The 22,651-nt window shown below is 40.6% G+C and overlaps 8 protein-coding genes and 1 pseudogene across 8 annotated transcripts; 5 read left to right on the plus strand and 4 right to left on the minus strand.

Annotated features, from left to right (window-relative positions):
* The first annotated feature begins 149 nt into the window (after window positions 1–149).
* On the plus strand, window positions 150–876 carry LOC115439796 (chorion class CA protein ERA.1). The gene is made up of 2 exons (XM_030163789.2): window positions 150–247; window positions 408–876. Exons 1-2 carry the CDS (start codon window positions 197–199, stop codon window positions 801–803), a joined length of 447 nt encoding a protein of 148 aa, XP_030019649.2. The 5' UTR covers window positions 150–196; the 3' UTR covers window positions 804–876.
* A 3,566-nt stretch (window positions 877–4,442) lies between these two features.
* LOC115439797 (chorion class A protein PC292) lies at window positions 4,443–5,193 on the minus strand. Its single transcript, XM_030163790.2, has 2 exons — window positions 5,115–5,193; window positions 4,443–4,898 (listed from the first exon to the last, which is right to left on the minus strand). The coding sequence occupies exons 1-2, from the start codon at window positions 5,163–5,165 to the stop codon at window positions 4,503–4,505; spliced, it is 447 nt and encodes a 148-aa protein (XP_030019650.1). The 5' UTR covers window positions 5,166–5,193; the 3' UTR covers window positions 4,443–4,502.
* A 369-nt stretch (window positions 5,194–5,562) lies between these two features.
* LOC119191176 (chorion class B protein B.L1-like) lies at window positions 5,563–6,487 on the plus strand. The gene is made up of 2 exons (XM_037445069.1): window positions 5,563–5,627; window positions 5,856–6,487. Exons 1-2 carry the CDS (start codon window positions 5,577–5,579, stop codon window positions 6,420–6,422), a joined length of 618 nt encoding a protein of 205 aa, XP_037300966.1. The 5' UTR covers window positions 5,563–5,576; the 3' UTR covers window positions 6,423–6,487.
* Window positions 6,488–9,969: 3,482 nt separating this feature from the next.
* On the minus strand, window positions 9,970–10,681 carry LOC115439780 (chorion class CA protein ERA.1-like). The gene is made up of 2 exons (XM_030163766.2): window positions 10,581–10,681; window positions 9,970–10,430 (listed from the first exon to the last, which is right to left on the minus strand). Exons 1-2 carry the CDS (start codon window positions 10,629–10,631, stop codon window positions 10,026–10,028), a joined length of 456 nt encoding a protein of 151 aa, XP_030019626.2. The 5' UTR covers window positions 10,632–10,681; the 3' UTR covers window positions 9,970–10,025.
* Window positions 10,682–10,956: 275 nt separating this feature from the next.
* LOC115439762 (chorion class B protein M2410) lies at window positions 10,957–12,022 on the plus strand. Its single transcript, XM_030163745.2, has 2 exons — window positions 10,957–11,058; window positions 11,383–12,022. Exons 1-2 carry the CDS (start codon window positions 11,008–11,010, stop codon window positions 11,953–11,955), a joined length of 624 nt encoding a protein of 207 aa, XP_030019605.1. The 5' UTR covers window positions 10,957–11,007; the 3' UTR covers window positions 11,956–12,022.
* Window positions 12,023–14,251: 2,229 nt separating this feature from the next.
* LOC119191177 (chorion class CA protein ERA.1-like) lies at window positions 14,252–15,251 on the minus strand. Its single transcript, XM_037445070.1, has 2 exons — window positions 15,144–15,251; window positions 14,252–14,716 (listed from the first exon to the last, which is right to left on the minus strand). The coding sequence occupies exons 1-2, from the start codon at window positions 15,192–15,194 to the stop codon at window positions 14,327–14,329; spliced, it is 441 nt and encodes a 146-aa protein (XP_037300967.1). The 5' UTR covers window positions 15,195–15,251; the 3' UTR covers window positions 14,252–14,326.
* Window positions 15,252–15,485: 234 nt separating this feature from the next.
* On the plus strand, window positions 15,486–16,725 carry LOC119191175 (annotated as a pseudogene).
* Window positions 16,726–18,913: 2,188 nt separating this feature from the next.
* LOC119191179 (chorion class B protein B.L1-like) lies at window positions 18,914–19,827 on the minus strand. Its single transcript, XM_037445072.1, is given in 3 exon segments — window positions 18,914–19,308; window positions 19,311–19,562; window positions 19,744–19,827. Coding segments are annotated over 3 exon segments (624 nt in total). The 5' UTR covers window positions 19,795–19,827; the 3' UTR covers window positions 18,914–18,987.
* Window positions 19,828–20,178: 351 nt separating this feature from the next.
* Window positions 20,179–20,993, plus strand: LOC115439787 (chorion class A protein L11-like). The gene is made up of 2 exons (XM_030163779.2): window positions 20,179–20,250; window positions 20,502–20,993. The coding sequence occupies exons 1-2, from the start codon at window positions 20,200–20,202 to the stop codon at window positions 20,910–20,912; spliced, it is 462 nt and encodes a 153-aa protein (XP_030019639.1). The 5' UTR covers window positions 20,179–20,199; the 3' UTR covers window positions 20,913–20,993.
* Window positions 20,994–22,651: the final 1,658 nt, after the last annotated feature.

Here is a 22,651-nt window from a genome sequence, read left to right on the forward strand (position 1 = left end):
GCTTCGACTCAACTAAGTGTATCAAATGGAAATTGGTTATTATTCTAAAATTCAAATTAATGATAACATTATTACTAAATATTTATCTTAATGGGGTTAATAAAGTTCGAAATGCTTGGAATTTTATGTGTATAAAAACATAGCCACTGTCAGTTGTAATCATTCTGCAACCAGTTTTCAGAAGACTAGAACCATCATGTCTACCTTCGCCTTCCTTCTTCTTTGCGTGCAAGCTTGCCTTATCCACGTAAGTGTGTGTTGACGCGTAAGAAATGTATTAATCAATTTCTTAGGAAATCTGGATATCTATTTCAATTTTCTTAGGAACTTAGCCTTATTTCCAATTTGTTTACTTGGTCATCTGATGATTTGTCGTGAAATTTCAATTAATGTTTAAATTGTTCTAGAATGCGTACAGCGCGTGCCTTGGTACCGGCTACTACGGGGCCGGGCTCGGCTACGGCTACGGCGGTCTCGGCTATGGAGGATGCGGTCTAGGCGGTATCGGTTATGCTGGTCTGGGCTATGATGGCTTCGGCTACGGCGGCCTTGGTTATGGCGGTCTTGGTTACGGCGGCTTGGGATATGGTGTCGGCTACGACGGTATCGGTGCTGGTTACGGTGGTGCCGGCGTTGGTAACGTGGCCGTCGCCGGTGAGCTGCCCGTGGCTGGTACCACCGCCGTCGCTGGTCAGGTGCCCATCATCGGCGCTGTCGGTTTTACCGGTGACGCTCTCGCCGCTGGCTCCGTCTCCATCGCCGGACGTTGCGGTTGCGGTTGCGGCGGTCCTTTCGTCTACTGATAAATTCATTATTACAGATCTTACGTTACTACGACCTGGCAAAGACAATAAATTCTGATTTTGCAATATGAAACTGTAATTTTCTTTCCCCATTATAGTCTGAATACCTTCACGTAACGGTTTAGTTTAATAAGAATAGTGTTTTATTACGTAGTCCATTCATACATATCCATTCATAAGTAGAGTATTCAATAATATTTTTTTTTACTTGACGAGCGTTGTTTGGATTCCCAAAGTTATGTCTTAAAAATTGTGTCATACATAAATTCTTTTAAAGATAAATTATTCCGTACAACTGTAATATCGACAATTTAACGAAATCTTCCCAGAAGATAAATAAGAGTGAAGATTGCGGTATATGGAATTATTTGTATGTTGAAAGTTTACTTAGTCGTATTATTTAATAAAAAAATATTTTTACCGTAATGGGCAATAACTGCATAGATATTATATGGAGTTTACTAACATCCATCGTCGTCATTTTCTGTCTGAATGAGAACATCCAGTGCAGATAAAAAAATATTCGCTCAGAATTTTAGTGTGTGTACGTCATTTGACGCTCCGTTTATTGGGACTCAGAGCCTTGATGGCATCAGTTCGGTTGTGTCCGCCGCCTTGCTCTCATGCGCACCTAGCCGTGTAGACGTGATACCGGCGTGGCGCAGCGTTTCGGAACAAATAATAATAGTGCAATCTCAAATGCATAAATTTGTAGTAGTTGTATTTTTTATCTTATGTCATCACAAGTTATAATTAATTGATTATGTATGATTACTTATATATTCTTATTTCCTTTAAATATATATTTCTTATCTTTTGCTGGCAGCCGTGGGTACTCCTGTTAACCTTGCTGTAAATTATTGTCAGGATGGCTCCTCCACATGGCGGACACTGAGTTTATGGGTGTAGATTTTCACTGTGTTTTTGATGGTAATGCATGAAAGTCACAACTCTAGCTATAATGAAACTCCAAAGATGGCACTGAATATATTATGTATTTCAAAGCTCCAGAGTACGTTTAATACACAGTGGCGTACTTAGGTGGTAATAGTAACAAATCCTAAGACCTACTAATTAAAGGGCGACTGAGCGGTTATGTTGGGGTCTCCGTGCCTTACGGCCCGGCATTGAGCCGCCCGGATTTGATCTTGACCTTCAGGTGACCGCCGGGCCGAGTCTCTAACCTATATGCAACGCACGGCATACCAACTAAAACTCCGCGGTGGCCGTCTTCGGCGCATTAGGGACGACTGTGGGCTTCCTCTGACTAAAATGTCTAAGTTTTCGTCCGCAGTCGCCCCTGCGCGGTGCCGTCTGTTGCGTCCCGTCTCCTATGGGGGGGCTCAGAAGCCCCCGCGTAACCGAAGGACGCTCTCTGCGTCAACGGCAGCATGAGGCCTACCTTCCACGCTGCCGTCCATCCCGGGGGTTATCACAATGTGCGAGATGTGCACAATATACACTAAGAGCGGACGGCCCCCAGCCGCCCGCCGACGACCCCCCGATGCCCCCTATTAGTCGCCTTTTACGACAGGCAGGGGATACCGTGGTGGAATTCTCCAAACGCCCCCATTCCACAGGGCGGGAGACGCCGGTCAGTCGTCCATCCGGCGCCTCCTACGTCTCCTCTGACGGCGGGAGGGATCCTCCCTCTCTATCCCTCTCGGCACTCTCCTTCTGCGAGAGGACCACCTCACAGAAGTGGGCCACCGCACGCCAGGCCTCCGGGCTGCCGACCATGGAAGCGACCACGGCTGGCAGCGAAAGATCTCCTCCGACGACTGATCTAAGGGCGCTGCGCTCTTCGTCCCAGGCTGGACAGAACTCCAAAGTATGTTGGGCCGTATCGAGCGAGCAGTTGGCATAATGGTGACACAGGGCCGACACCTTCGTACCTACGATCCGGTACAGATACTCAACGAAGCAGCCATGCCCGGTGAGAACCTGTGACAACCGAAAGGTTGCCGCACCGTGGCGCCTGTCTAGCCACTCGGCAAAGACAGGCTGCGCAGCTGCAACGGTCCGGAGCCCCGCTGTCGGGGCCTCCAGCCTGAGACGCCACTCCTCCACGGCGGCTCGTCGCAAGGAGGCCCTCTTGGCCTCCACCTCCTTCAGGGCCGGACGCTGCCCGCGACTGAACGCCTCCTCCCGCCAATGAAAGACACCAGACAGAGATTTGGGGTCCATATCCCAGGGCAGGAATCCGGCCAACAAGCAAGCTGCCTCGAATGAAACCGTGCGGTATGCCCTAATCGCCCGCTGCGCCACTACGCGCTGCGGGCCCCGCAAGAGAGCGGCAGAACGCTCTCTTAGGGCATCAGCCCAGACCGGGCTGCCGTATAGTGGCATGGACCGCACGACTCCGTGGTACAACCTTCGGCAAGGGATATCAGGACCCTCCAGGTTGGACAGCAGACTGGAAAGAGCGTCCGCTGCCCGGGACAATTTCGTCCGCAATTTTAAGAAATGGGTGCGAAATTCCCAACGGCTATCTAACACTAGAATCCGCACCCCTTCCACAACGATGTGGGCGCCGGCTGGTGGCCCTCTGCGAGGCCCGTGAAAACAAATGGCCTCGATCTTCTCGAGGGCCACCTTCAAACCAAAACGTCGAATTCGGCTAACAACGTGGCCAGTGCCCACCGCCGCTAACATTGCGGCGCCCTGGAAGGTCCTTGATGTCGCCGTGATCAATGTGTCGTCAGCGTAACATGTCACGCTGACTCCCCGGAGATTGGCACCACGGAGCACCCAGTCATACCCGATGTTCCACAGGAGAGGGCCCCAAACCGAGCCCTGTGGAACACCGCAAGACGTTGCTCTGCGATGCCACCCGTCGGCACCCGGATACACCACATCCCTGTCAAACAGATACGCGTGCACCGGACGCCGAAGATAGGGCGGCATCACGTGGTACCGCAATCCCTCGTGGAGGCAGGGCCAGGGCAACGAGTTAAATGCGTTGGAAATATTCAACGATACCGCTATATCTACGCTGGCTCCGGCCACTGCTTCCTCCGCCTGTAACTTGACCCGCAGAATCGTGTGGACGGTAGGACGTCCCCCCCCTAAATCCGAACTGGTTGTCGGCCAAATTTGGAATGTTGGCACAGCTTCAGATGTGGATGGCCGGGTGAATGAATATGTTCATATTCGCTAGACTAATTTTGTACATAGTCTTTAAATTTCTTTTCGATTTTATTATTAGGTAGGTATAGTATATTATACTTTTTTTGTATCTAATTTTTTTATATTTTACCTTGAATTTTCTTTCCTGTAGCTTATGCAGTATGACTGCCATCTGGTCCTGATTAAATAAATGCATTTTCTTTCTTTCTACTATCTAATATTATGTAACCACATTCTTTTATAAAATTAAAGAAAATAAAAAATCTATAGAACTTCAAACACAAATTTCGTGATTCTATCAAAATATTTAAAGTGATTTTAAGTCTTAAATATTATCTGATAATAATTTTCGGCTTTTCCGATTGCCGTCATTTTTCTAATGCAGCATATTTGTTGTTTCGTTAATTAACGCGTTGTAACATTAAATATAAGTAATTAGTTTCCACACCGATAACACCAATAAGATATTGCTTGCTGAGGATTAAACCAAGAGAAACGATTGTGTAATTCTGTAATCACCATTTATTCGGTTTGCAAGAATTTTCTAACACATTTTCAATATGTAGGTGATTAGTAAAGGTAAGCCCCACCGCAGCCGCAGCCGCAACCGCAACGTCCGGCGATGGAGACGGAACCAGCGGCGAGAGCGTCACCGGCGAAACCGACAGCGCCGATGATGGGCACCTGTCCAGCGACGGCGGTGGTACCAGCCACGGGCAGCTCGCCGGCCACAGCTACGTTACCAACACCGGCACCGCCGTAACCAGCACCAATACCGTCGTAACCGACACCATAGCCCCAACCGCCATAACCAAGGCCGCCGTAGCCAAGTCCGCCGTAACCAAAGCCATCATAACCGGCGTAACCAATGCCGCCTACACCGCATCCTCCACAACCCAGACCGCCGTAGCCGTAGCCGAGACCGGCGCCATAGTAGCCAGTGCCAAGGCATGCGCTGTACGCATTCTGAAATATAATCATTTAAATATTAATATTTGACTAAATCACATTATCTTCACTTTTATTGTGAAGTTTAAAAAAGGAAGAAATTAACGAAGTAAATAAAATTCCACTAAAAATTAAAGTTATGTTTTACATTTTATTTTTGACAAATTAAAAGTAAACACCTACAAAGCTGTACCACAAAAAGTCTAACGATTTAAACAAGAATGTAAAACTCACGTGTATGAGGCAAGCCTGCACGCAAAGAAGAAGGAAGGCGAAGGTAGACATGTTGTAGGTCTGATGCACTGAATGTACAATGAATTACAACTGCATCACAGGAGTTTATATTCCACTAAAATTATCTTCTACAATATGTGCGAGTGAAGCGATACGACGCGACGTGTCGGAATAGTTTTAATTGTTTACCGATAACACATTAATTACAATATATGCACCTGCTATTCAATGGTATGTGTGTTTCATAAGACGTTAAATAAATAACAATGTTTTATGAAAATTGTGAATGATAAGGGAGCATTATATATTTTTATTAAAATAAATATAAGAATAACACGTAGGCCGAACACGTGTTCCAAAATTATGTCCTGATAACTACAGTTAATATGAAAAAAACTAGTATAAATACTTAGGTTAAGTGATCAATAGTCATTCTGCAACAGACACTTCTTGTATCACATCATGGCTGCCAAGATTATTCTCATCGCTTGCACTTCTGCGCTCTTGGTTCAGGTAACTTAGATTTTGTTTTACATATTTTACTTCATTTTCATTTAAAGTGATATTATGTAGTAAATATAACCATGTTCAGCGTAAAAAATGTTAATAATAATCAGTCATACCAGTATTGTAAATAAGATTTTGTTTCTTTATAACTGAGGTACGGCGTTTGCTGTGGTTGTATCAACCCCAACGCTGCAGGTAATGATAATAATAAGTAATATGTTATTAAAATTCTAGAGCGCTGTAAGCGCCTGTCTTGGAGGCATCGGCAGTGGTTGGGGCTATGGCGGCCTTGGCTATGGAGGTCTAGGTTACGCCGGATTGGGCTATGATGGATTTGGTTACGGCGGTCTCGGTTGCGGTGGATTCGGCTACGGCGGTCTCGGCTACGGCGGATTCGGATACGGTGGTCTTGGCTACGATGGATTCGGATGCGGCGGACTCGACGCTGCCTATGGTGGTGGTCTTGGTGTCTCCAGTGCTTCTCCCATAGCCCCCACCGGTCTCGCCGTAGCCTCTGAGAACGTGTACGAGGGTGCTGTCGCTGTCGGCGGTAACCTGCCTTTCCTGGGTACCGTGGCTGTGGACGGTCTGTTCGACACCGCCGGTGCTGGTGCTGTCTCGTACGGTTGTGGTGATGGTGCTGTCGGCATCGCCGCTGAGGGTCCCATCGGTGCCGCTGTCGGTCCCGCCTACGGATACGGAGGTCTGGGCGGATTCGGTGTCGGAGGTTACGGACTCGGACTCGGCTATGCTGGATTCGGAGCTCGCGGCTGTGGTTGCGGTTGCGGCGCATTTTACTAAAGTCGTTTTCTGACTAATGTTTCAAAAATCAAATTAGACTTGGCATTATTATGAAATAAACCAAGAGCAATAATATAATATACTGTTGTTTTATTACTTACCTTGGAATGTTGGTAAACATTAATATCGCAAATATATTGAGAATTGAAATGTATACCAGCGGCTCAGCTATGTTGGTGCTTACGGCTACGGTTACGGTGCTTTTTACTAAAACCGTCCATCATTATAAAAAATGTAACTGCGGCTGAGCATTATAATGAAATATAAAATTAATTCCCATAATCATTATTATGTTATCATTTCCTCTGGTCGTCTGTGGCAATTTAAATTAATGTAATAAGGAAAGAAAAAAATGTTTAATTTTTCTAAAATTATATTGTATATTTCAGTGAAGGCTTATTTTATAGACGTGAAGTAAATTTTGTTGGTTGCATTTTCTAATCTTACGTGGTATTCACTTCCGATAGAAAATAATAAGCAATAATGTTGATTTGATTTTTAGGTTAGATATTTATTCTATGCTAACTCTATATCGACTAGTTAGACAATATATTCGATATGGCAAATATAATTATTTACTAGCTTTTACTCGCGGCTCCGTCCGCGTAAATAAATCTGAGGTCAAACGGAGCCCTTATTTTAAGTTAGACCTCTAACAATGCATCGGTGGAAACTTCATTCAATTCCATGCAGTAATTTTCGCGTGATACAAATAAAAACCCACATACAGACCGAGAGAGAAATTTTTTTAATACTTGTTTTAGCTTTTGTTACCCCTGTAGCGTACGCTATCATTTTTATTTACTTTTTCTAAATAGTCAACTGCATAGTTTGTAGCTTCTTCTTCTTGTAATGCCTCTTCTACTAGTGAAGATTGATAGGTAGCTCAGCATAATATCCTCTATTGTCCTTTATAAGATGAAATATTTATACACCGCTTGCAAACCTGGTTCATTTGCGTATGTTTTATAACTACGACTTTCTTCCTTCGACCCGGTTTCCGTTGCCAGCTACCTTTTCCATCATTATGAGTAGCTGGACAAATTCAAATTTTCACTTTGTTAAACTTCACTCTATTCTAACTATATTTTTATTTATCAAGTTTTCCATTATAAAAGTAGTAGTTTCCCGGGAGCCTATGTTCTTCCCAGGGTTTCAAACTGTCTCCATACCAAATTTTATCTTAATACGTTGGGTAGTTTTTGAGTTTAAGACGTTCAGGCAAACGGATGCAGCGGGGACTTTGTTTTATAATATATTTTTTAGAACTTTTAAGAGGAATAATCCCGACATACATCATTGTTGCATAACTTTAACCGTTTACGCAGCGCACGCAACGGAAGCTCTCAAAACGAATAAATTGTCCCCGTATTTGTAACATGTTTCATTACTGCTCCGCTCCTATTGGTCATAGCGTGATGATATACAGCCTATAGCACCCCACAAATAAAGGGCTATCCAACACAAAACGAATTTTTCAGTTCAAACTGGTAGTTCCTAAGATTAGCCATTACTGCTCCGCTCCTATTGGTCATAGCGTGATGATATTATAACTTAGAGCATTCCACGAACAAAGGGCTATCCAACGCAAAAAGAATTTTTCAGTTTGGACCGGTAGTTCTAGAGATTAGCCATTGCTGCTCCGCTCCTATTGGGTATAGCGTGATGATATATAGCCTATAGCAATCCACAAATAAAGGGCTATCCAACGCAAAAGAATTTTTCAGTTTGGACCGATAGTTCCTAAGATTAGTAAACAAATATAATGAGAAAGCTTCGAACTGCTAAGCTATCGGGAGTTACACGTGTCATTGTGAGTCAACCATAAAAGATAGACATATGCTGTCGTGGGATATTTTTACATAATTTTAAGGAGAACATTTCCGTCATACATGATTTCTATATAGCTTTTACCATTAAGGTTGCACACGCGACGGAAGCTTAAAAATGGAGTAACTTCTCCCGTTTTCCCAACATTTCCCTTCACTGCTCTGCTCCTATTAATTGTAGCGTGATGAAAAGTATACTATAACCAGCACAGGAGTATGAAAAATAATTGTACCAAGTTTCGTTAAAATCCGTCGAGTAGTTTTTGTTTCTATAACGGTTATACAGACAGACAGACAAAAATTTTACTTATTGCATTTTTGGCATCAGTATCGATCCCTAATCACCCCCTGATAGTTATTTTTGAAATATATTTCATGTACAGAATTGACCTCTCTACAGATTTATTATAAGTATAGAAGAAGATAGATAGATATAGATAAAAAAAAATAAAGAGAATTTTCTTTACTCATACAAAGGAAAAAAAATGATTCAATTTGTTTATTATTATTATTTCAAAAATTATGAAAATATATAGCTTCAAGCTTGGTTATAGAATATAAATACATTAAAATACATATATACGTTAACCTTTACGATGAACATCTTTTCAACGTGTTTAATATTCTTTGTCGTTTTCGTCCGTCTAGTAAATATAAATATCAGTACCTATTGTAATGCCATATTGTTATACAGCTTAATTTATATTACCTAATCGATAAGGAGTTAAAATGTGCTTCGATATCTATATTTTTTTGACATTGAATTTATTTAGTCCTCTTTTACGGTAAATTAAGTATAAGCATTTATAATTAAATAATAATAATAATATCAGCCCTGTATTATATACTTGCCCACTGCTGAGCACGGGCCTCCTCTACTACTGAGAGGGATTAGGCCTTAGTCCACCACGCTGGCCTAGTGCGGATTGGTAGACTTCACACACCTTCGAAATTCCTATAGAGAACTTCTCAGATGTGCAGGTTTCCTCACAATGTTTTCCTTCACCGTTAAAGCGAACGATAAATTCACAAAGAATACACACATGATTTTTTAGAAAAGTCAGAGGTGTGTGCCCTTGGGATTTGAACCTGCGGACATTCGTCTCGGCAGTCCGTTCCACACTCAACTAGGCTATCGCCGCTTTATAAGCTTCTCATAAAATAATGTTTCTGAAAATCAAATACTGTAAGATACATATGTATAAAATATTTATTTATGCACAGCTCTCATGCTGTATTCTTGTAAAAATAAAAAATATAGAAAAATAAATAAATAAAAAATAAGTACAAAAGGTTTTATGCCGTTAGGCAATTTCTGTCACAAAACTCTTGGGTGAATATAAGAAAAGGAATAAGAGAAGACAGTCTACTGAATAAAAATTAAATTAGGTTTAATAAAAAGAATAATAAATACAATAATCCCAATTGATAATTATGATATATACATAAATACACACAAAATGCACTTACATAACATATCACTTATAAATATGCATACACATTATGTTTGTAATTAATTATAACCCATATTTATAGAAAATAAATCATACACATCAATGTATCTGTTCCGTGAGAAAGAAAATATGTTTCTGTCAAGCTTTTTTAACGATGTCATTGTTTAATTAAACCAAGATGATTTATTTTATAATAATAAATTTATATTTGCTGTGCTCAATTCGTTAAACTGTTGTATATGCCTTATAAAAATAAACAACTCAATCATTGCTATTCATTATTTATTTTATGCAATTCGGATTCGTACTAGTGATTATAATCAGTAGACGTAAGGTCCGCCGCAGCCGCAGCCGCAACGTCCAGCGATGGAGACAGCACCAGCAGCAGCAGCGGTGCCGCCGAACTCTACTGCACCGATGATGGGCACCTGACCGGCGACGGCGGTGGTACCAGCCACGGGCAGCTCACCAGCCACAGCCACGTTGCCGATGCCAGCACCACCGTAACCACCAAGACCGTCATAACCAAAAGCTCCGTAACCAAGACCGCCATAGCCGAATCCATCATAACCAAGACCGCCATAGCCGAAACCGTCGTAGCCGAGACCGGCGTAACCGATGCCACCTAGACCGCATCCACCCCAACCGGCATATCCAATATCTCCGTAGCCGTAACCAAGACCGGCGCCATAGTAGCCGGTACCGAGGCACGCACTGTAGGCATTCTGAAACAAATATAATATTCTAAGTTAATATATTTCAAACTTGATTCTTTACTTTTCTAAAGGTTTTCTTTTGATAGAAAAACATATAACAATTATATAAGTTTAATAAGGCTTTACTAAAGTGATTCATATATCAGGTTTGTTACTTACGTGGATGAGGCAAGCCTGAACGCAGAGGAAGAGGAAAGCGAGAGTAGACATGTTTATTTCTACTGGAGACTCACTGCAGAATGATAGTACCTGACTGCCACGTCGCTTTTATACCTGTTATATTTAATGTATTTACTTAATTTAATATTTATTTGTTTAATTTCATAATTATATGTTATTGATAATAATACTACTATATTGCACGTAGCTGCAGGTAGTCGATGAGTTGCTCAACTTCGTTCTCTCGTTAATTATGTTTGGTATATCTGGACAGTTTCAACTCAAGGTCACGGGTTGCACAACTGTAATTATGATTAGGGTAATGCGTCGTATAACACTATCACGAACCCTTCCATATAAAATAGCCCCATTTCGTCAGGAAATCATTCTGGTTTCTATTTTCGCTGAAACATCAACAGTATCCAACATGTCTGCTAAAGCCGTACTTGCCTTTTGCGCTTCGGCGTTGATGGTTCAGGTGAGATCCCCTACAATTTTATATCTATATTACACTGTTGCATACTTTTTATTTTTATTTCGAATAAAATATCAACTTCTTGGTTTCTCTTTCTTAAGGAATTGCTTATGCACTATTTAATTATATCTGACTATACAAGTACTATTATTTTATGAGTCTAATAGAAAGAAAAATAATTGACTGTGTCATACACGTGATATATGTTGAAAGCTAAAATAAAACAAGGTACATAAAATATATTCCATGTCCGAACCGCGAAAACGAGGTGATCATTTATTTATTATTAAAGTTAATGTTACTGATATTAACTTCTTTTAATTCTAGAGCGCTGTAAGCAGTTGTCTTGGACGCCTCGGAACTGGCTGGGGCTATGGCGGTCTCGGCTACGGAGGTCTCGGCTGCGGAGGGTGGGGCTACGACGGATTTGGTTATGGTGGTCTCGGCTACGCTGGATTAGGTTACGGCGGTCTTGGCTACGCTGGATTAGGTTACGGCGGTCTTGGCTACGATGGATTCGGATGTGGCGGACTCGACGCTGCCTACGGTGGTGGTCTTGGCGTCTCCAGCGCTTCCCCCATGGCCCCTACTGGTCTTGCTGTGGCTTCTGAAAATGTATACGAGGGTCCCGTTGCTGTCGCCGGTAACCTGCCTTTCCTGGGTACCGTGGAAGTTGCTGGAGAGTTCCCCACCGCTGGTGCTGGTGCTGTCTCGTACGGTTGTGGTGATGGTGCTGTCGGCATCGCCGCTGAGGGTCCCATTGGTGCTGCTGTCGGTCCCGCCTACGGATACGGAGGTCTGGGTGGATTCGGTGTCGGACTCGGCTACGGAGGCTACGGACTCGGTTACGCCGGTATCGGTGCTCGCGGCTGCGGTTGCGGCTGCGGTGCTTGGTACTAAACTAATAATGATGCGATCCCAACATGACGACATGAAAATACATAATATACATTGTGCAACAATATAATATTTTATTTAATTCAATCAATCCCTTATATTTTAACGCCCGTATTCGTAAACATTATTTATCTAAGGACAGATTATTGCTGTGATAACAAGTCTGTTTCTCAGCTTTGTTTATCTGATAGCTTGCTGTTTGTTCAGCTTTGTTTATCTGACAGCCAACTAGATTAAAGTTGTATCTCAATATTAGCCAATCGCAACAACCCTATGTCTATGCACTGCGAGGGCTGCCATGCCGTCAGCACTAAGATACATACTTGTTAACAGTCCTTAGATAAATAACGTTTATGAATACTGGCGTAAGTCTAAAGTTTAATCCCATGTGATCGGATAGAATTTTCGCGGTGATAGACCAGGCCCGTTTTAAAAATAATTGTTATTTATATATTATTAATAAACCTTCATCGTACATCTTTTGGGGATATTTGTGTCCCCGGGGGGTAAATGAGATTGTTATTATACCCCAGATTTGAAGGGTGGCATATTACGCATATTTATTTATGCACTTTATATACAATAAATGTAGTATGTAGGCGAACTCAATGTCCTAGGCTTAACGTTTAGGTTCATCGAACATTAGACTCAATGATTCAGGGGAAAAGTAGCTCCTTCCGTTCTCTAAGCAAGGTTCTGTGATCCTGAGGGTATTTTCACCACACTTTCTCCGAAAACATTGATAGAGTTATAATTCTACGCCTACATGATGCTATGGTATCATGAGACAGGAGATACTTTTATGTCTGGAGTTTGGGCACCTAGACTCGATTTTTTTTATGAAACTAAAGACATAATACGTCTTACTTTAGACACTAACGTTATAGCATTTAGTTTTACACCTGTAATATAGTCAAATTTGAATGGAAACATTGCATGGCATTTGTCGGTGCTGTTGTGCTTGTTAATGAGTAATTACGTACCTCCTATTGCTTAGACATTTGATGATAGGGTAGCTTTTGAAACAGGTATACAATTTTTATTTATATATGTAATAATATTTAAATAAAAATTAATATTTTATTGTAGAACTAAAATTTTAAATATGAATTTGTTTTAATAGCTCATCTCATCTCTCATCTCATCAAATGAAAATTTCAATTGATTGAATAATTCTTAAAAAAAAGGTATCACGCTTTGCATTCTTTCCTAAGATAGAAAAAAATGGTAAAGCAATGGTAAAATCAATGAAATAAAACACATTTATTAAATTATCTAAAGCAAAATTACCAATGTTCAATTATTTTAAAATTATTTATTTAACAGTTTGCCAGCACATCTGTGCTGTGTATCTACACTGCTACTAGATTAGAGGCAATAAATCCTATTATCATTATAAAATCTAATAATCATATTCATAGCCGTTTTATCGCTCCGTCCTCAGATAAAAAACGTCTATGAATAAGGGGGTAAAAGTTTAGGATAATTTTGGATAACCCGCAGAAAAGGCTTGACGGATTTTAATGAAATTTGTCACACAGGCAATATGCACGATTAACGTATTTATAGTATATACAACTTTTTACCCTAGTAAATTAGGAAAAAAGTTGCATATTAAAATTACACTATTTTTCGGATTTTGTAGCCATTTTTATATTTTGATTTTCTCCCCGACGTTTCGAAGACTTTGCTGCCTTCGTGGCTCAAGGGGTGTTGGTAATCCGCTATGTCAAAATTACGATTACTACCTGCATTTTACAATTATACTTTTTAAATTTATAGTTGTTGGTGGTCCGATCTACGGAGAATGAGCTCAAATCGTCTTGAAGTCTAACTAAACGAACTTAACTAACTAACGAAGGCTGAAAAGTCTTCGAAACGTCGGAAGAACATTACACTATAAAACCGCGATAAAATTTGTCTTATATTCGCGTAAACATAAAAAATTGTTATAAAAGTGGCATAATAATTTAATCTAAAAAAACCTTAAACAAGGGAACAATTAAAATCTTCTTGACTTTTCGGTCAATCTTAAGCTGCTTCCAGTTGCAGCTGAATAATTTTAAGAGCAATCACAGTTTTACTACTCGATATAATCATATCGTTAACTAATCAGTTAACTAGGTTAGGTTATCCATGACAAATACAATAAAAATTTCAAGTAAGAATGTACGTTTTAGTTATTTCAATAGATTTTTTATATTTTACCGCCGTCTATCACTGGCGATAAAGCAATACTATAATATATATTTTCGACTATATTTACATTTTTAGTACGGATATTACAGAAAAACAATGCTGCATTTTTATCATTTATATATTGTTCCTTTGTCAAGTAGTCATGTTAAGTCCAAATTCGCGACAGTGCATGTAATCAGTACACGTAGGGTCCACCGCAGCCGCAGCCGCAACGTCCGGCGATGGAGACAGCACCAGCAGCAGCCGCGGTACCGCCGAACTCCACAGCGCCGATGATGGGCACCTGACCGGCGACGGCGGTGGTACCAGCCACGGGCAACTCACCGGCGACGGCCACGTTTCCGATGCCAGCACCACCATAACCACCAAGACCGTCATAACCGAAAGCACCGTAACCAAGGCCGCCATAGCCGAATCCGTCATAACCGAGGCCGCCATAGCCGAAACCGTCGTAGCCGAGACCGGCGTAACCGATGCCGCCTAGACCGCATCCACCCCAACCGGCATACCCGAGATCTCCGTAGCCGTAACCAAGACCGGCACCAAGGCACGCGCTGTAGGCATTCTGAAATATTAAAATAAAATTATTGGTTCTTGAATCTCTAAAATATATTTGTAATACATATAACTATTTTGCAGTTCATTGTGTACACAATTATGCATTTACCAACTCTTTAGAAGCATGTTAATGGAGTTAGAGCTGTAAGGTTCTTGATATAATGCCTAGAGCAGAAAAACAGTTTGTATGCTTTATATATTTATTTTAGATTTGATAAAATAGTTGTGAATTACCCGTGATAATTGATTCTCACAAAGATGCTATCATCTTTATGAGAATCAAATATCACACTGTGGGTCATTAATAAGGTTGGCGAACCTTTAATAGATTAGTTACCCTTTTACATGCCCGTTTGGGGATAAAGACTTGTATGTCCATACCCAGTAGTTGTGATGTTTTTTACTAATGTTATTATATCAAACTTTTTACTCACGTGGATAAGGCAAGCCTGCACGCAGAGGAGAAGGAAGGCGAAAGTAGACATGTTGATGTGATTCCACTAAAGACTCAGTGTAATATGATTACAATAAACCAAAGCAGCGTTTATATACTTATGACATTCTATCTACATTTAATAAAAGTAGGTATTTGTCTAATTTCGTAATAGTTATTATACAATTATTTGATAGGAATACTAGTGTTTTGCACGTACGCAACATTAAACTGTCGAGAGAGTTGCTCAATGCGTCACTCTCAGTATTGCCTGAGGGATAGTAGACAAGGTCATATTACTCAATGTCAATGCCTAATAGGATAACGAACTCTATGCTATCCACTCTTGTATAAAAAACTTCCCCGCAGCACGTGAGAATCATTCCGTTTTCAACCTCCGTTGGAATTAATCCACAATTATGTCTGTTAAAGCTATCCTCGCCTTTTGCGCCTCTGCCCTATTGGTTCAGGTGAGAAAAAAAAGACACTGTTTTAATGCATTATTATTATTATTTTTATACTGACACGACAAAGTGACGCTGCGACTGATGGTAAATGGAGTGGGGTCAAATAGAATGTCGACTGACGAGAGATGATTACCCTTCGACAGTTGACACAATTATGCCGGCCTGTGGGAACCGGATATACACCGCCTGATCCTGGAACGCGACACACTTCCGTGAACCACTATGGTGGGTTTTAACCCCTTGTGTACCTACGGCGGCCGCTATTCGGGCGGATATAAAATATGTCCTACATCCAGCATTAATTATTGTTCTTTCAACAAAATATTCCACATATTTTTACGTATTGGTACACATATATTATCTTCTTATTTATTGTTTCTCACTTTATATTAATATCTGATATACTATGTCAGAACTATTATATAGAGATTGTTATAGTATTATAATTATTTTTGTATAAATATAAATTTTAGAGCGCTGTGAGCTCCTGTGTCGGACGCCTCGGCACCGCCTGGGGCTACGATGGTCTGGGCTATGGAGGTCTGGGTTACGGTGGATGCGGCTACGGTGGTCTTGGCTACGACGGATTCGGCTATGGTGGTCTGGGCTACGGTCGTCTTGGCTGCGGCATTGGCGCCATCGCTCCTGCTGCCGATATCGCCGTCGCCAGCGGTCTAGGAGCTGCCTATGGTGGAGGTCTCGGCGTCTCCAGTGCTTCTCCCATGGCCCCACCGGTCTTGCCGTAGCCTCTGAGAACATATACGAGGGTCCAGTGGCCGTCGCCGGTAACCTGCCTTTCCTCGGCACCGTAGAGGTTGCCGGGGAGTTCCCCACCGCCGGTGCTGGTGCCGTCTCTTACGGTTGTGGTGATGGTGCTGTCGGCATCGCTGCTGAGGGTCCCATCGGTGCTGCTGTCGGTCCCGCCTACGGATACGGCGCTCTGGGTGGATTCGATTACGGATTAGGTTACGGAGCCTATGGACTCGGTTACGCCGGCATTGGCGCTCGCGGCTGCGGTTGCGGATGTGGTGCTTGGTACTGAACATTATTCTAATATTGGACACTTTACATACGACCCGGTATTTTGTTGTAATATAACTAATACGCAAACATCTACCTACATTGTTTTTGTTCACTATTATTCAACCCTTTTGTTAGTTACTTACAGCATAGCATGTCATATGAAACCCTTAATTACCATAAAAATAATGACTAATGAAAATGACATATCCAAGCGATAGACATGGATAAAAGATATGGGACTACTCCCATACATTTTTCTGTTTCCTATTTACGTTAACGATTGGGAAAAGTTCTTGGCTACGGCTAAGTTATAATAAGTGAATATAATAATATCAGCCCTGTATTATATACTTGCCCACTGCTGAGCACGGGCCTCCTCTACTACTGAGAGGGATTAGGCCTTAGTCCACCACGCTGGCCTAGTGCGGGTTGGTAGACTTCACACACCTTCGAAATTCTTATAGAGAATGTAGAGTTGGCTGTGTATTTGATGTAATGTATGGGAGTCGCAACTCTAGCTATAATGAAACTACAAAGATGACACTGAATATATTATGTATTTCAAAACTCCAGAGTACGTTTAATACACAGAGGCGTACTTAGATGGTAATAGTAACAAATTGTAAGACGTACTAATTAAACAAAGGCGCGCGTTGCTTTTATACGGGAGGTATGGTGTGACACAGCGTTCTCGCACAACTATGCACGTGCACTTACATAGCTGCACAAGTGTGTGTGTCCCAACAGAGAACTTCTCAGATGTGCAGGTTTCCTCACGACGTTTTCCTTCACCGTTAAAGCGAACGATAAATTCACAAAGAATACACACATGATTTTAGAAAAGTCAGAGGTGTGTGCTCTTGGGATTTGAACCTGCGGACATTCGTCTCGACAGTCCGTTCAACACCCAACTAGGCTATCGCCGCCATTATTTAATAAGTGAATAAACATCTTCAAATACCTATAATTATTGAATTAACATTTAATAAAAGCCTGTTAAAACAGTGGGAATTAAAGTGTCTTGCATGCGATATTGTTTATCTATTACAATATAAAATCTTACAAAATTAGGTAATAAAAATATCGCTGGAAAAAAGAACTGAAACTGACAATTTAAAAAACAAATGACAAAAAGCAAGTACAATTCCTAAGTGCTATGTCTTAATAATTCTTATCCAACGAACATTTTACAAATATTATAAACACAAAAATTCTAAATATTTTTGAATGTTAACTAGTTAATCAATATACCTAACGCACATTTTATAAATATTGATATTTTCTCTCAGTCAAACTTAAAGTTTAAATTACTTACTTAATTCTCAAGCTGTTGGAGATGACTTTATAATAATTCATAATCTGTTCGTTATTGTACAATTGTATTCTTAATTCTATATTATGTGAACATATGATTGTCCCTACAAATAAAAATAAAATAAACACATGCAACCAAACGCATCCAAGTTTTCTACACAAATATATATTATCTTGGTAATATATACAGTAAGAGTTTAATTCAAATAAGAAACATTATTTTCCACGAGCATAAATTACAGAGTGAAATAATAAATCACTTCCATGCTTACGACATTTAGAGGTACGAAGTACGTATTATTTTAAACTTGAGAATATCAATATTATGAGTTATGATAACTCTAATAAACATCAAAAAATCATTTATCATTCCCAGATTGGGCACCCTTATATTTCATAACTTTTGAGTTAGAAAAAAAAAATGCTGCTGGTCACACAAATATAATATATGTAATAAATAAATGTGTAATGTTCAAAATTAATTCTTGCAATTTTGTTTTAAGTAATATGTGTTATCCCAGGCAAGCCTAGACTTGGGCATCATCAACATCTATATAGATAGATGTAATATTTTTGATTGAAGAGTATTTAAAAATAAATGCTCGTTGACTCCTACAATGGCTATCTGTTCTGTTCGATTTCGGTGAATTTATATAGAATAATCAGGCTGAATGTGCCAGTTGGACAATAATATTATACAACTTTTAAAAGGTTATGTTTTCCACTAAACTCAAAGTCGTCAACTAAACCTGTTACAGTATAAATAACCTTAATTCACTGGTGCCAAGACATCTAGAATGCTATTTAAAAGAAAATATTATAGCCATACAGCCAACACATATTAAAAGTATATAGATCATATATGGTCACTTATGAGAAATATATACTAAAGAATCAAAACAATAACGAAAAAGTATAATTAAAACATTGCTAGAACAGTTATTTCTTTAAGAAATAAAAAATAAAGTTTATTTTTAATTCATGATTTATTTCAAGGTATACAGTTCCAGATCTTTTGTGAAGAAAGTCAAGCAGTGTGGCTCAGTACCAAGCACCGCAGCCGCAACCGCAACCGCGAGCACCAAAGCCGGCGTAACCAACTCCGTAGCCTCCGTAGCCGAGTCCGTAACCGAAACCTCCCAAACCGGCGCCGTAACCGTATGCGGGACCAACAGCAGCACCGATGGGACCCTCAGCAGCGATGCCGACAGCACCATCACCACAGCCGTAAGAGACAGCACCAGCACCAGCGGTGGGGAATTCTCCGGCAACTTCTACGGTACCCAGGAAAGGCAGGTTACCGGCGACGGCCACTGGGCCCTCGTATATGTTCTCAGAGGCTACGGCAAGACCGGTGGGGCTATGGGAGAAGCACTGGAGACGCCAAGACCACCACCATAGGCAGCGTCGAGTCCTCCGCATCCGAATCCATTGTAGCCAAGGCCGCCGTATCCCAATCCATCGTAGCCAAGACCGCCGTAACCTAATCCAGCGTAGCCGAGACCACCGTAACCAAATCCGTCGTAGCCCCATCCTCCGCAGCCGAGACCTCCGTAGCCGAGACCGCCATAGCCCCAGCCAGTGCCGATGCTTCCAAGACAACTGCTTACAGCGCTCTAGAATTTTAATAATATGTTCTTATTATTACTTTTTTTTATTTATATCGCTACTTAACAATTTTATTTTAAGTCCATAATTTTTTATGTAGTCCTGCATTGACTCAGATTCAGCAACAAGCCATATAAACATTTCAATTAGAGAAAATCTAAATCTCAGAAGATGATTATAATATTTTACCTGAACTAAGAGAGCGGAGGCGCAGACGACGAGCACAGCTTTGGCGGACATTTTTGTATACTGGTGATGATCCAATGGAAACAGAAACTAGAATGATAAACCTCACACCTTAGAGCTATTTTATATGTGATGTTTTTTGGTAACGCTTGTCACCCTGACTCTGAAGTTGAGAAATTAATGACCTTCGGATTACTTGTAATTAAAATTATGATAATTAAATATTTTAATGATATCTCCTTTGCACTGAATGAATGAGTTGGGAAATAAACTCACAGTTTAAATTGCGCGTACGTGTTAAATAGCACAAATATACTTATACAAAACAATTAAAAAATATAATTATAATAAAAAAGATCACGTTTTTGTGGATAGTCATGCTTGAGTTGTTTGTATAAAAACTTCACCCTGGTTATTAGTAATCATTCTGCAGTCAGTGTTCAGTTGAACAGAACCAATATGTCTACCTTCGCCTTCCTTCTCCTTTGCGTGCAGGCTTGCCTCATCCACGTGAGTAAAAAATTTGGCATAATAAAATCAAAATACATTTGGAATATATGTTTTTAGGGATTTCACATAAGACGGTGGCCTCAGTACAGCGATGCTATGATGTAACTGTTCGAAGTTTATAATAAGTAAATTTATAGAATATATCTTATTGTGTTTGTTTGTTTATTTTTTTTTATAATTAGAATATTGTTACATAAGGAAATAAAGTGAAGTGAAGAAATGTTATATTTATTCTCGTTCACATATTCCAGAATGCGTACAGCGCATGCCTCGGAACTGGCTACTACGGCGCCGGTCTCGGCTACGGCTACGGCGGTCTCGGCTACGGAGGATGCGGTCTAGGCGGCATCGGTTACGGCGGTCTCGGTTATGATGGTTTTGGTTACGGCGGCTTCGGTTATGGTGGACTCGGATATGATGGATTTGGTTATGGCGGACTCGGTTACGGTGCCTTCGGTTATGACGGTCTTGGTGGTTACGGCGGTGCTGGTGTAGGCAATGTTGCTGTCGCCGGTGAGCTGCCCGTGGCTGGTACCACCGCCGTCGCCGGACAGGTGCCCATCATCGGCGCCGTGGAGTTCGGCGGTACCGCGGCTGCTGCTGGAGCTGTCTCCATCGCTGGACGTTGCGGCTGCGGCTGTGGTGGACCTTACCTCTACTAATGATTCAATAACAACTAACCGAAATTCCAACTGGCCAACTGACGAAGCAAAATATGACAATAAATATTACTGAAAATGCAACAGTTTTTTTTGTCATTTTACTCGGCTTATTATAGGTACTAACGTTATATTTTTATCACTATCATATTGTTATCATAATATAAAATTTTAATTACTTTCATTTATATCATTGCTTAAAGCAATGTGTAAGAACATATTCATGAAACTCACCTTTGAGTAGGATCTTAAGTACTCCTTAATAACCAAGCTATGGCAGTCAATTAAGAACTAATCCTCAGCTGGTCGCCGCTGTAAAAAAAACCGGCATTTACTGCGACTTAAGGTATTACTTGAGATGTTGATATCTGTTTATTAAAAAGCGACGATCTTAAAATGCTGACTTTAACTTGACAGCGTCTCAGCTAATATCGCATTTCAGAATGAAATTAAGTTTTATTTCAAAATACGTTTTACCTGGGATACCACGATAATAACGCGAGTGCATATGCAAAAATAAACCCTAACAGGTTAGGAATAAGATACCTTGCCTGTCAAAGCACTTATCATCGGAGTGTAATGTATTACCAATATAAAATGTCAACTGTACACTATTCCAAGGAAAAAAGTAAAAAAGCTATTAAATTCCATAGACAACGTGTACGACACCAATGCCTTCTATTTAAAAAACAAAACACAATTTGTAAATCATTCTATTATTATTTAATTGCTCCATTTAGTTGAAAATCTGCGATAGTATTTCTTAGGATAATTATCAAAGTTCCGAGCAGTTATATTAAAGGTCGCAGGAACACATTGGATGCAGGCCGCTTTAGACAGGTCCGTCTGGATACTTTGGGGGAGGCCTATGTTCAACAGTGGACTGTATGTGGCTGCTGATGATGAGCAGCTATCTTAGTGCAACAAGATATCCCGAGGCCGTCCCGTATGCGCCGAAGACGGCCACCGCGGATTTTGGTTGGTATGGTGGTATAGGGCCTCGAAAAAAGAGGAAATAAAAAGATGAAACACCATACATGTGCTTGGTATTACACCTTTCACTGTGTATGTTGTAGTACACGCAAACTTACTCCTTTTAATTGATTTGAAAGAAATTTAGCACACAGATGGACTATGCAACAAATATAGCTAACTAGCTATTTTAATTAGGCACCGACTCCAAAATTGGTATCCAATATATATTTGTTATGTGAAATTATTTTTTGGTTTTGAGTGGTTTTTGAAGGCGGTTTAATTTTTGTTATAATTATTTTTTTTTTTTGCTTTTTTTTGTTAGTAAAATATAGACCGTCTCAATGGCATAGTTTCGCTCACGATACGACTATCGCGCTGAGGAGTTACACCTCTGTGTACGACTGAATAGGGAAAATGTGTGATGCTATATATATGTATGTAAGAAGTAGATTCAAGCAAACCTAACGCAAAAACACAACTGATATTATTTGGCTCACAGTACAACTATCGCGCTGTGGTGTTACACCTCTGCCTACCCCTGAAAAAGGGAAAAGGTATGATGCTATATATATGTATGTAAGAAGTAGATTCAAGCAAACCTAACGCAAAAACACAACTGATACATTACGATCATACTATAACTATTGCGCTGTGGTGTTACATCTCTGCCTACCCCTAAAAAGGGGAAAAGGTGTGATGCTATATACATATATGGACGTATGTAAGAAGTAGAGTCAATTAAACCCAACCCAAAAACACAACTGATA

This window comes from Manduca sexta, unplaced genomic scaffold, assembly GCF_014839805.1.
Source record: "Manduca sexta isolate Smith_Timp_Sample1 unplaced genomic scaffold, JHU_Msex_v1.0 HiC_scaffold_1149, whole genome shotgun sequence".
NCBI classification, from domain to species: Eukaryota; Metazoa; Arthropoda; class Insecta; order Lepidoptera; family Sphingidae; genus Manduca; species Manduca sexta.

Excerpts from the sequence above, each read along its gene's own strand:
- LOC115439796 (XM_030163789.2), top strand. The coding sequence starts at position 197 with ATGTCTACCTTCGCCTTCCTTCTTCTTTGCGTGCAAGCTTGCCTTATC. Across the intron at positions 248-407 it reads TGCAAGCTTGCCTTATCCAC|AATGCGTACAGCGCGTGCCT; the intron begins GTAAGTGTGTGT and ends AAATTGTTCTAG.
- LOC115439797 (XM_030163790.2), bottom strand. The coding sequence starts at position 5,165 with ATGTCTACCTTCGCCTTCCTTCTTCTTTGCGTGCAGGCTTGCCTCATA. Across the intron at positions 4,899-5,114 it reads TGCAGGCTTGCCTCATACAC|AATGCGTACAGCGCATGCCT; the intron begins GTGAGTTTTACA and ends ATTATATTTCAG.
- LOC119191176 (XM_037445069.1), top strand. The coding sequence starts at position 5,577 with ATGGCTGCCAAGATTATTCTCATCGCTTGCACTTCTGCGCTCTTGGTT. Across the intron at positions 5,628-5,855 it reads CTTCTGCGCTCTTGGTTCAG|AGCGCTGTAAGCGCCTGTCT; the intron begins GTAACTTAGATT and ends TTAAAATTCTAG.
- LOC115439780 (XM_030163766.2), bottom strand. The coding sequence starts at position 10,631 with ATGTCTACTCTCGCTTTCCTCTTCCTCTGCGTTCAGGCTTGCCTCATC. Across the intron at positions 10,431-10,580 it reads TTCAGGCTTGCCTCATCCAC|AATGCCTACAGTGCGTGCCT; the intron begins GTAAGTAACAAA and ends TATTTGTTTCAG.
- LOC115439762 (XM_030163745.2), top strand. The coding sequence starts at position 11,008 with ATGTCTGCTAAAGCCGTACTTGCCTTTTGCGCTTCGGCGTTGATGGTT. Across the intron at positions 11,059-11,382 it reads CTTCGGCGTTGATGGTTCAG|AGCGCTGTAAGCAGTTGTCT; the intron begins GTGAGATCCCCT and ends TTTTAATTCTAG.
- LOC119191177 (XM_037445070.1), bottom strand. The coding sequence starts at position 15,194 with ATGTCTACTTTCGCCTTCCTTCTCCTCTGCGTGCAGGCTTGCCTTATC. Across the intron at positions 14,717-15,143 it reads TGCAGGCTTGCCTTATCCAC|AATGCCTACAGCGCGTGCCT; the intron begins GTGAGTAAAAAG and ends TTAATATTTCAG.
- LOC115439787 (XM_030163779.2), top strand. The coding sequence starts at position 20,200 with ATGTCTACCTTCGCCTTCCTTCTCCTTTGCGTGCAGGCTTGCCTCATC. Across the intron at positions 20,251-20,501 it reads TGCAGGCTTGCCTCATCCAC|AATGCGTACAGCGCATGCCT; the intron begins GTGAGTAAAAAA and ends CACATATTCCAG.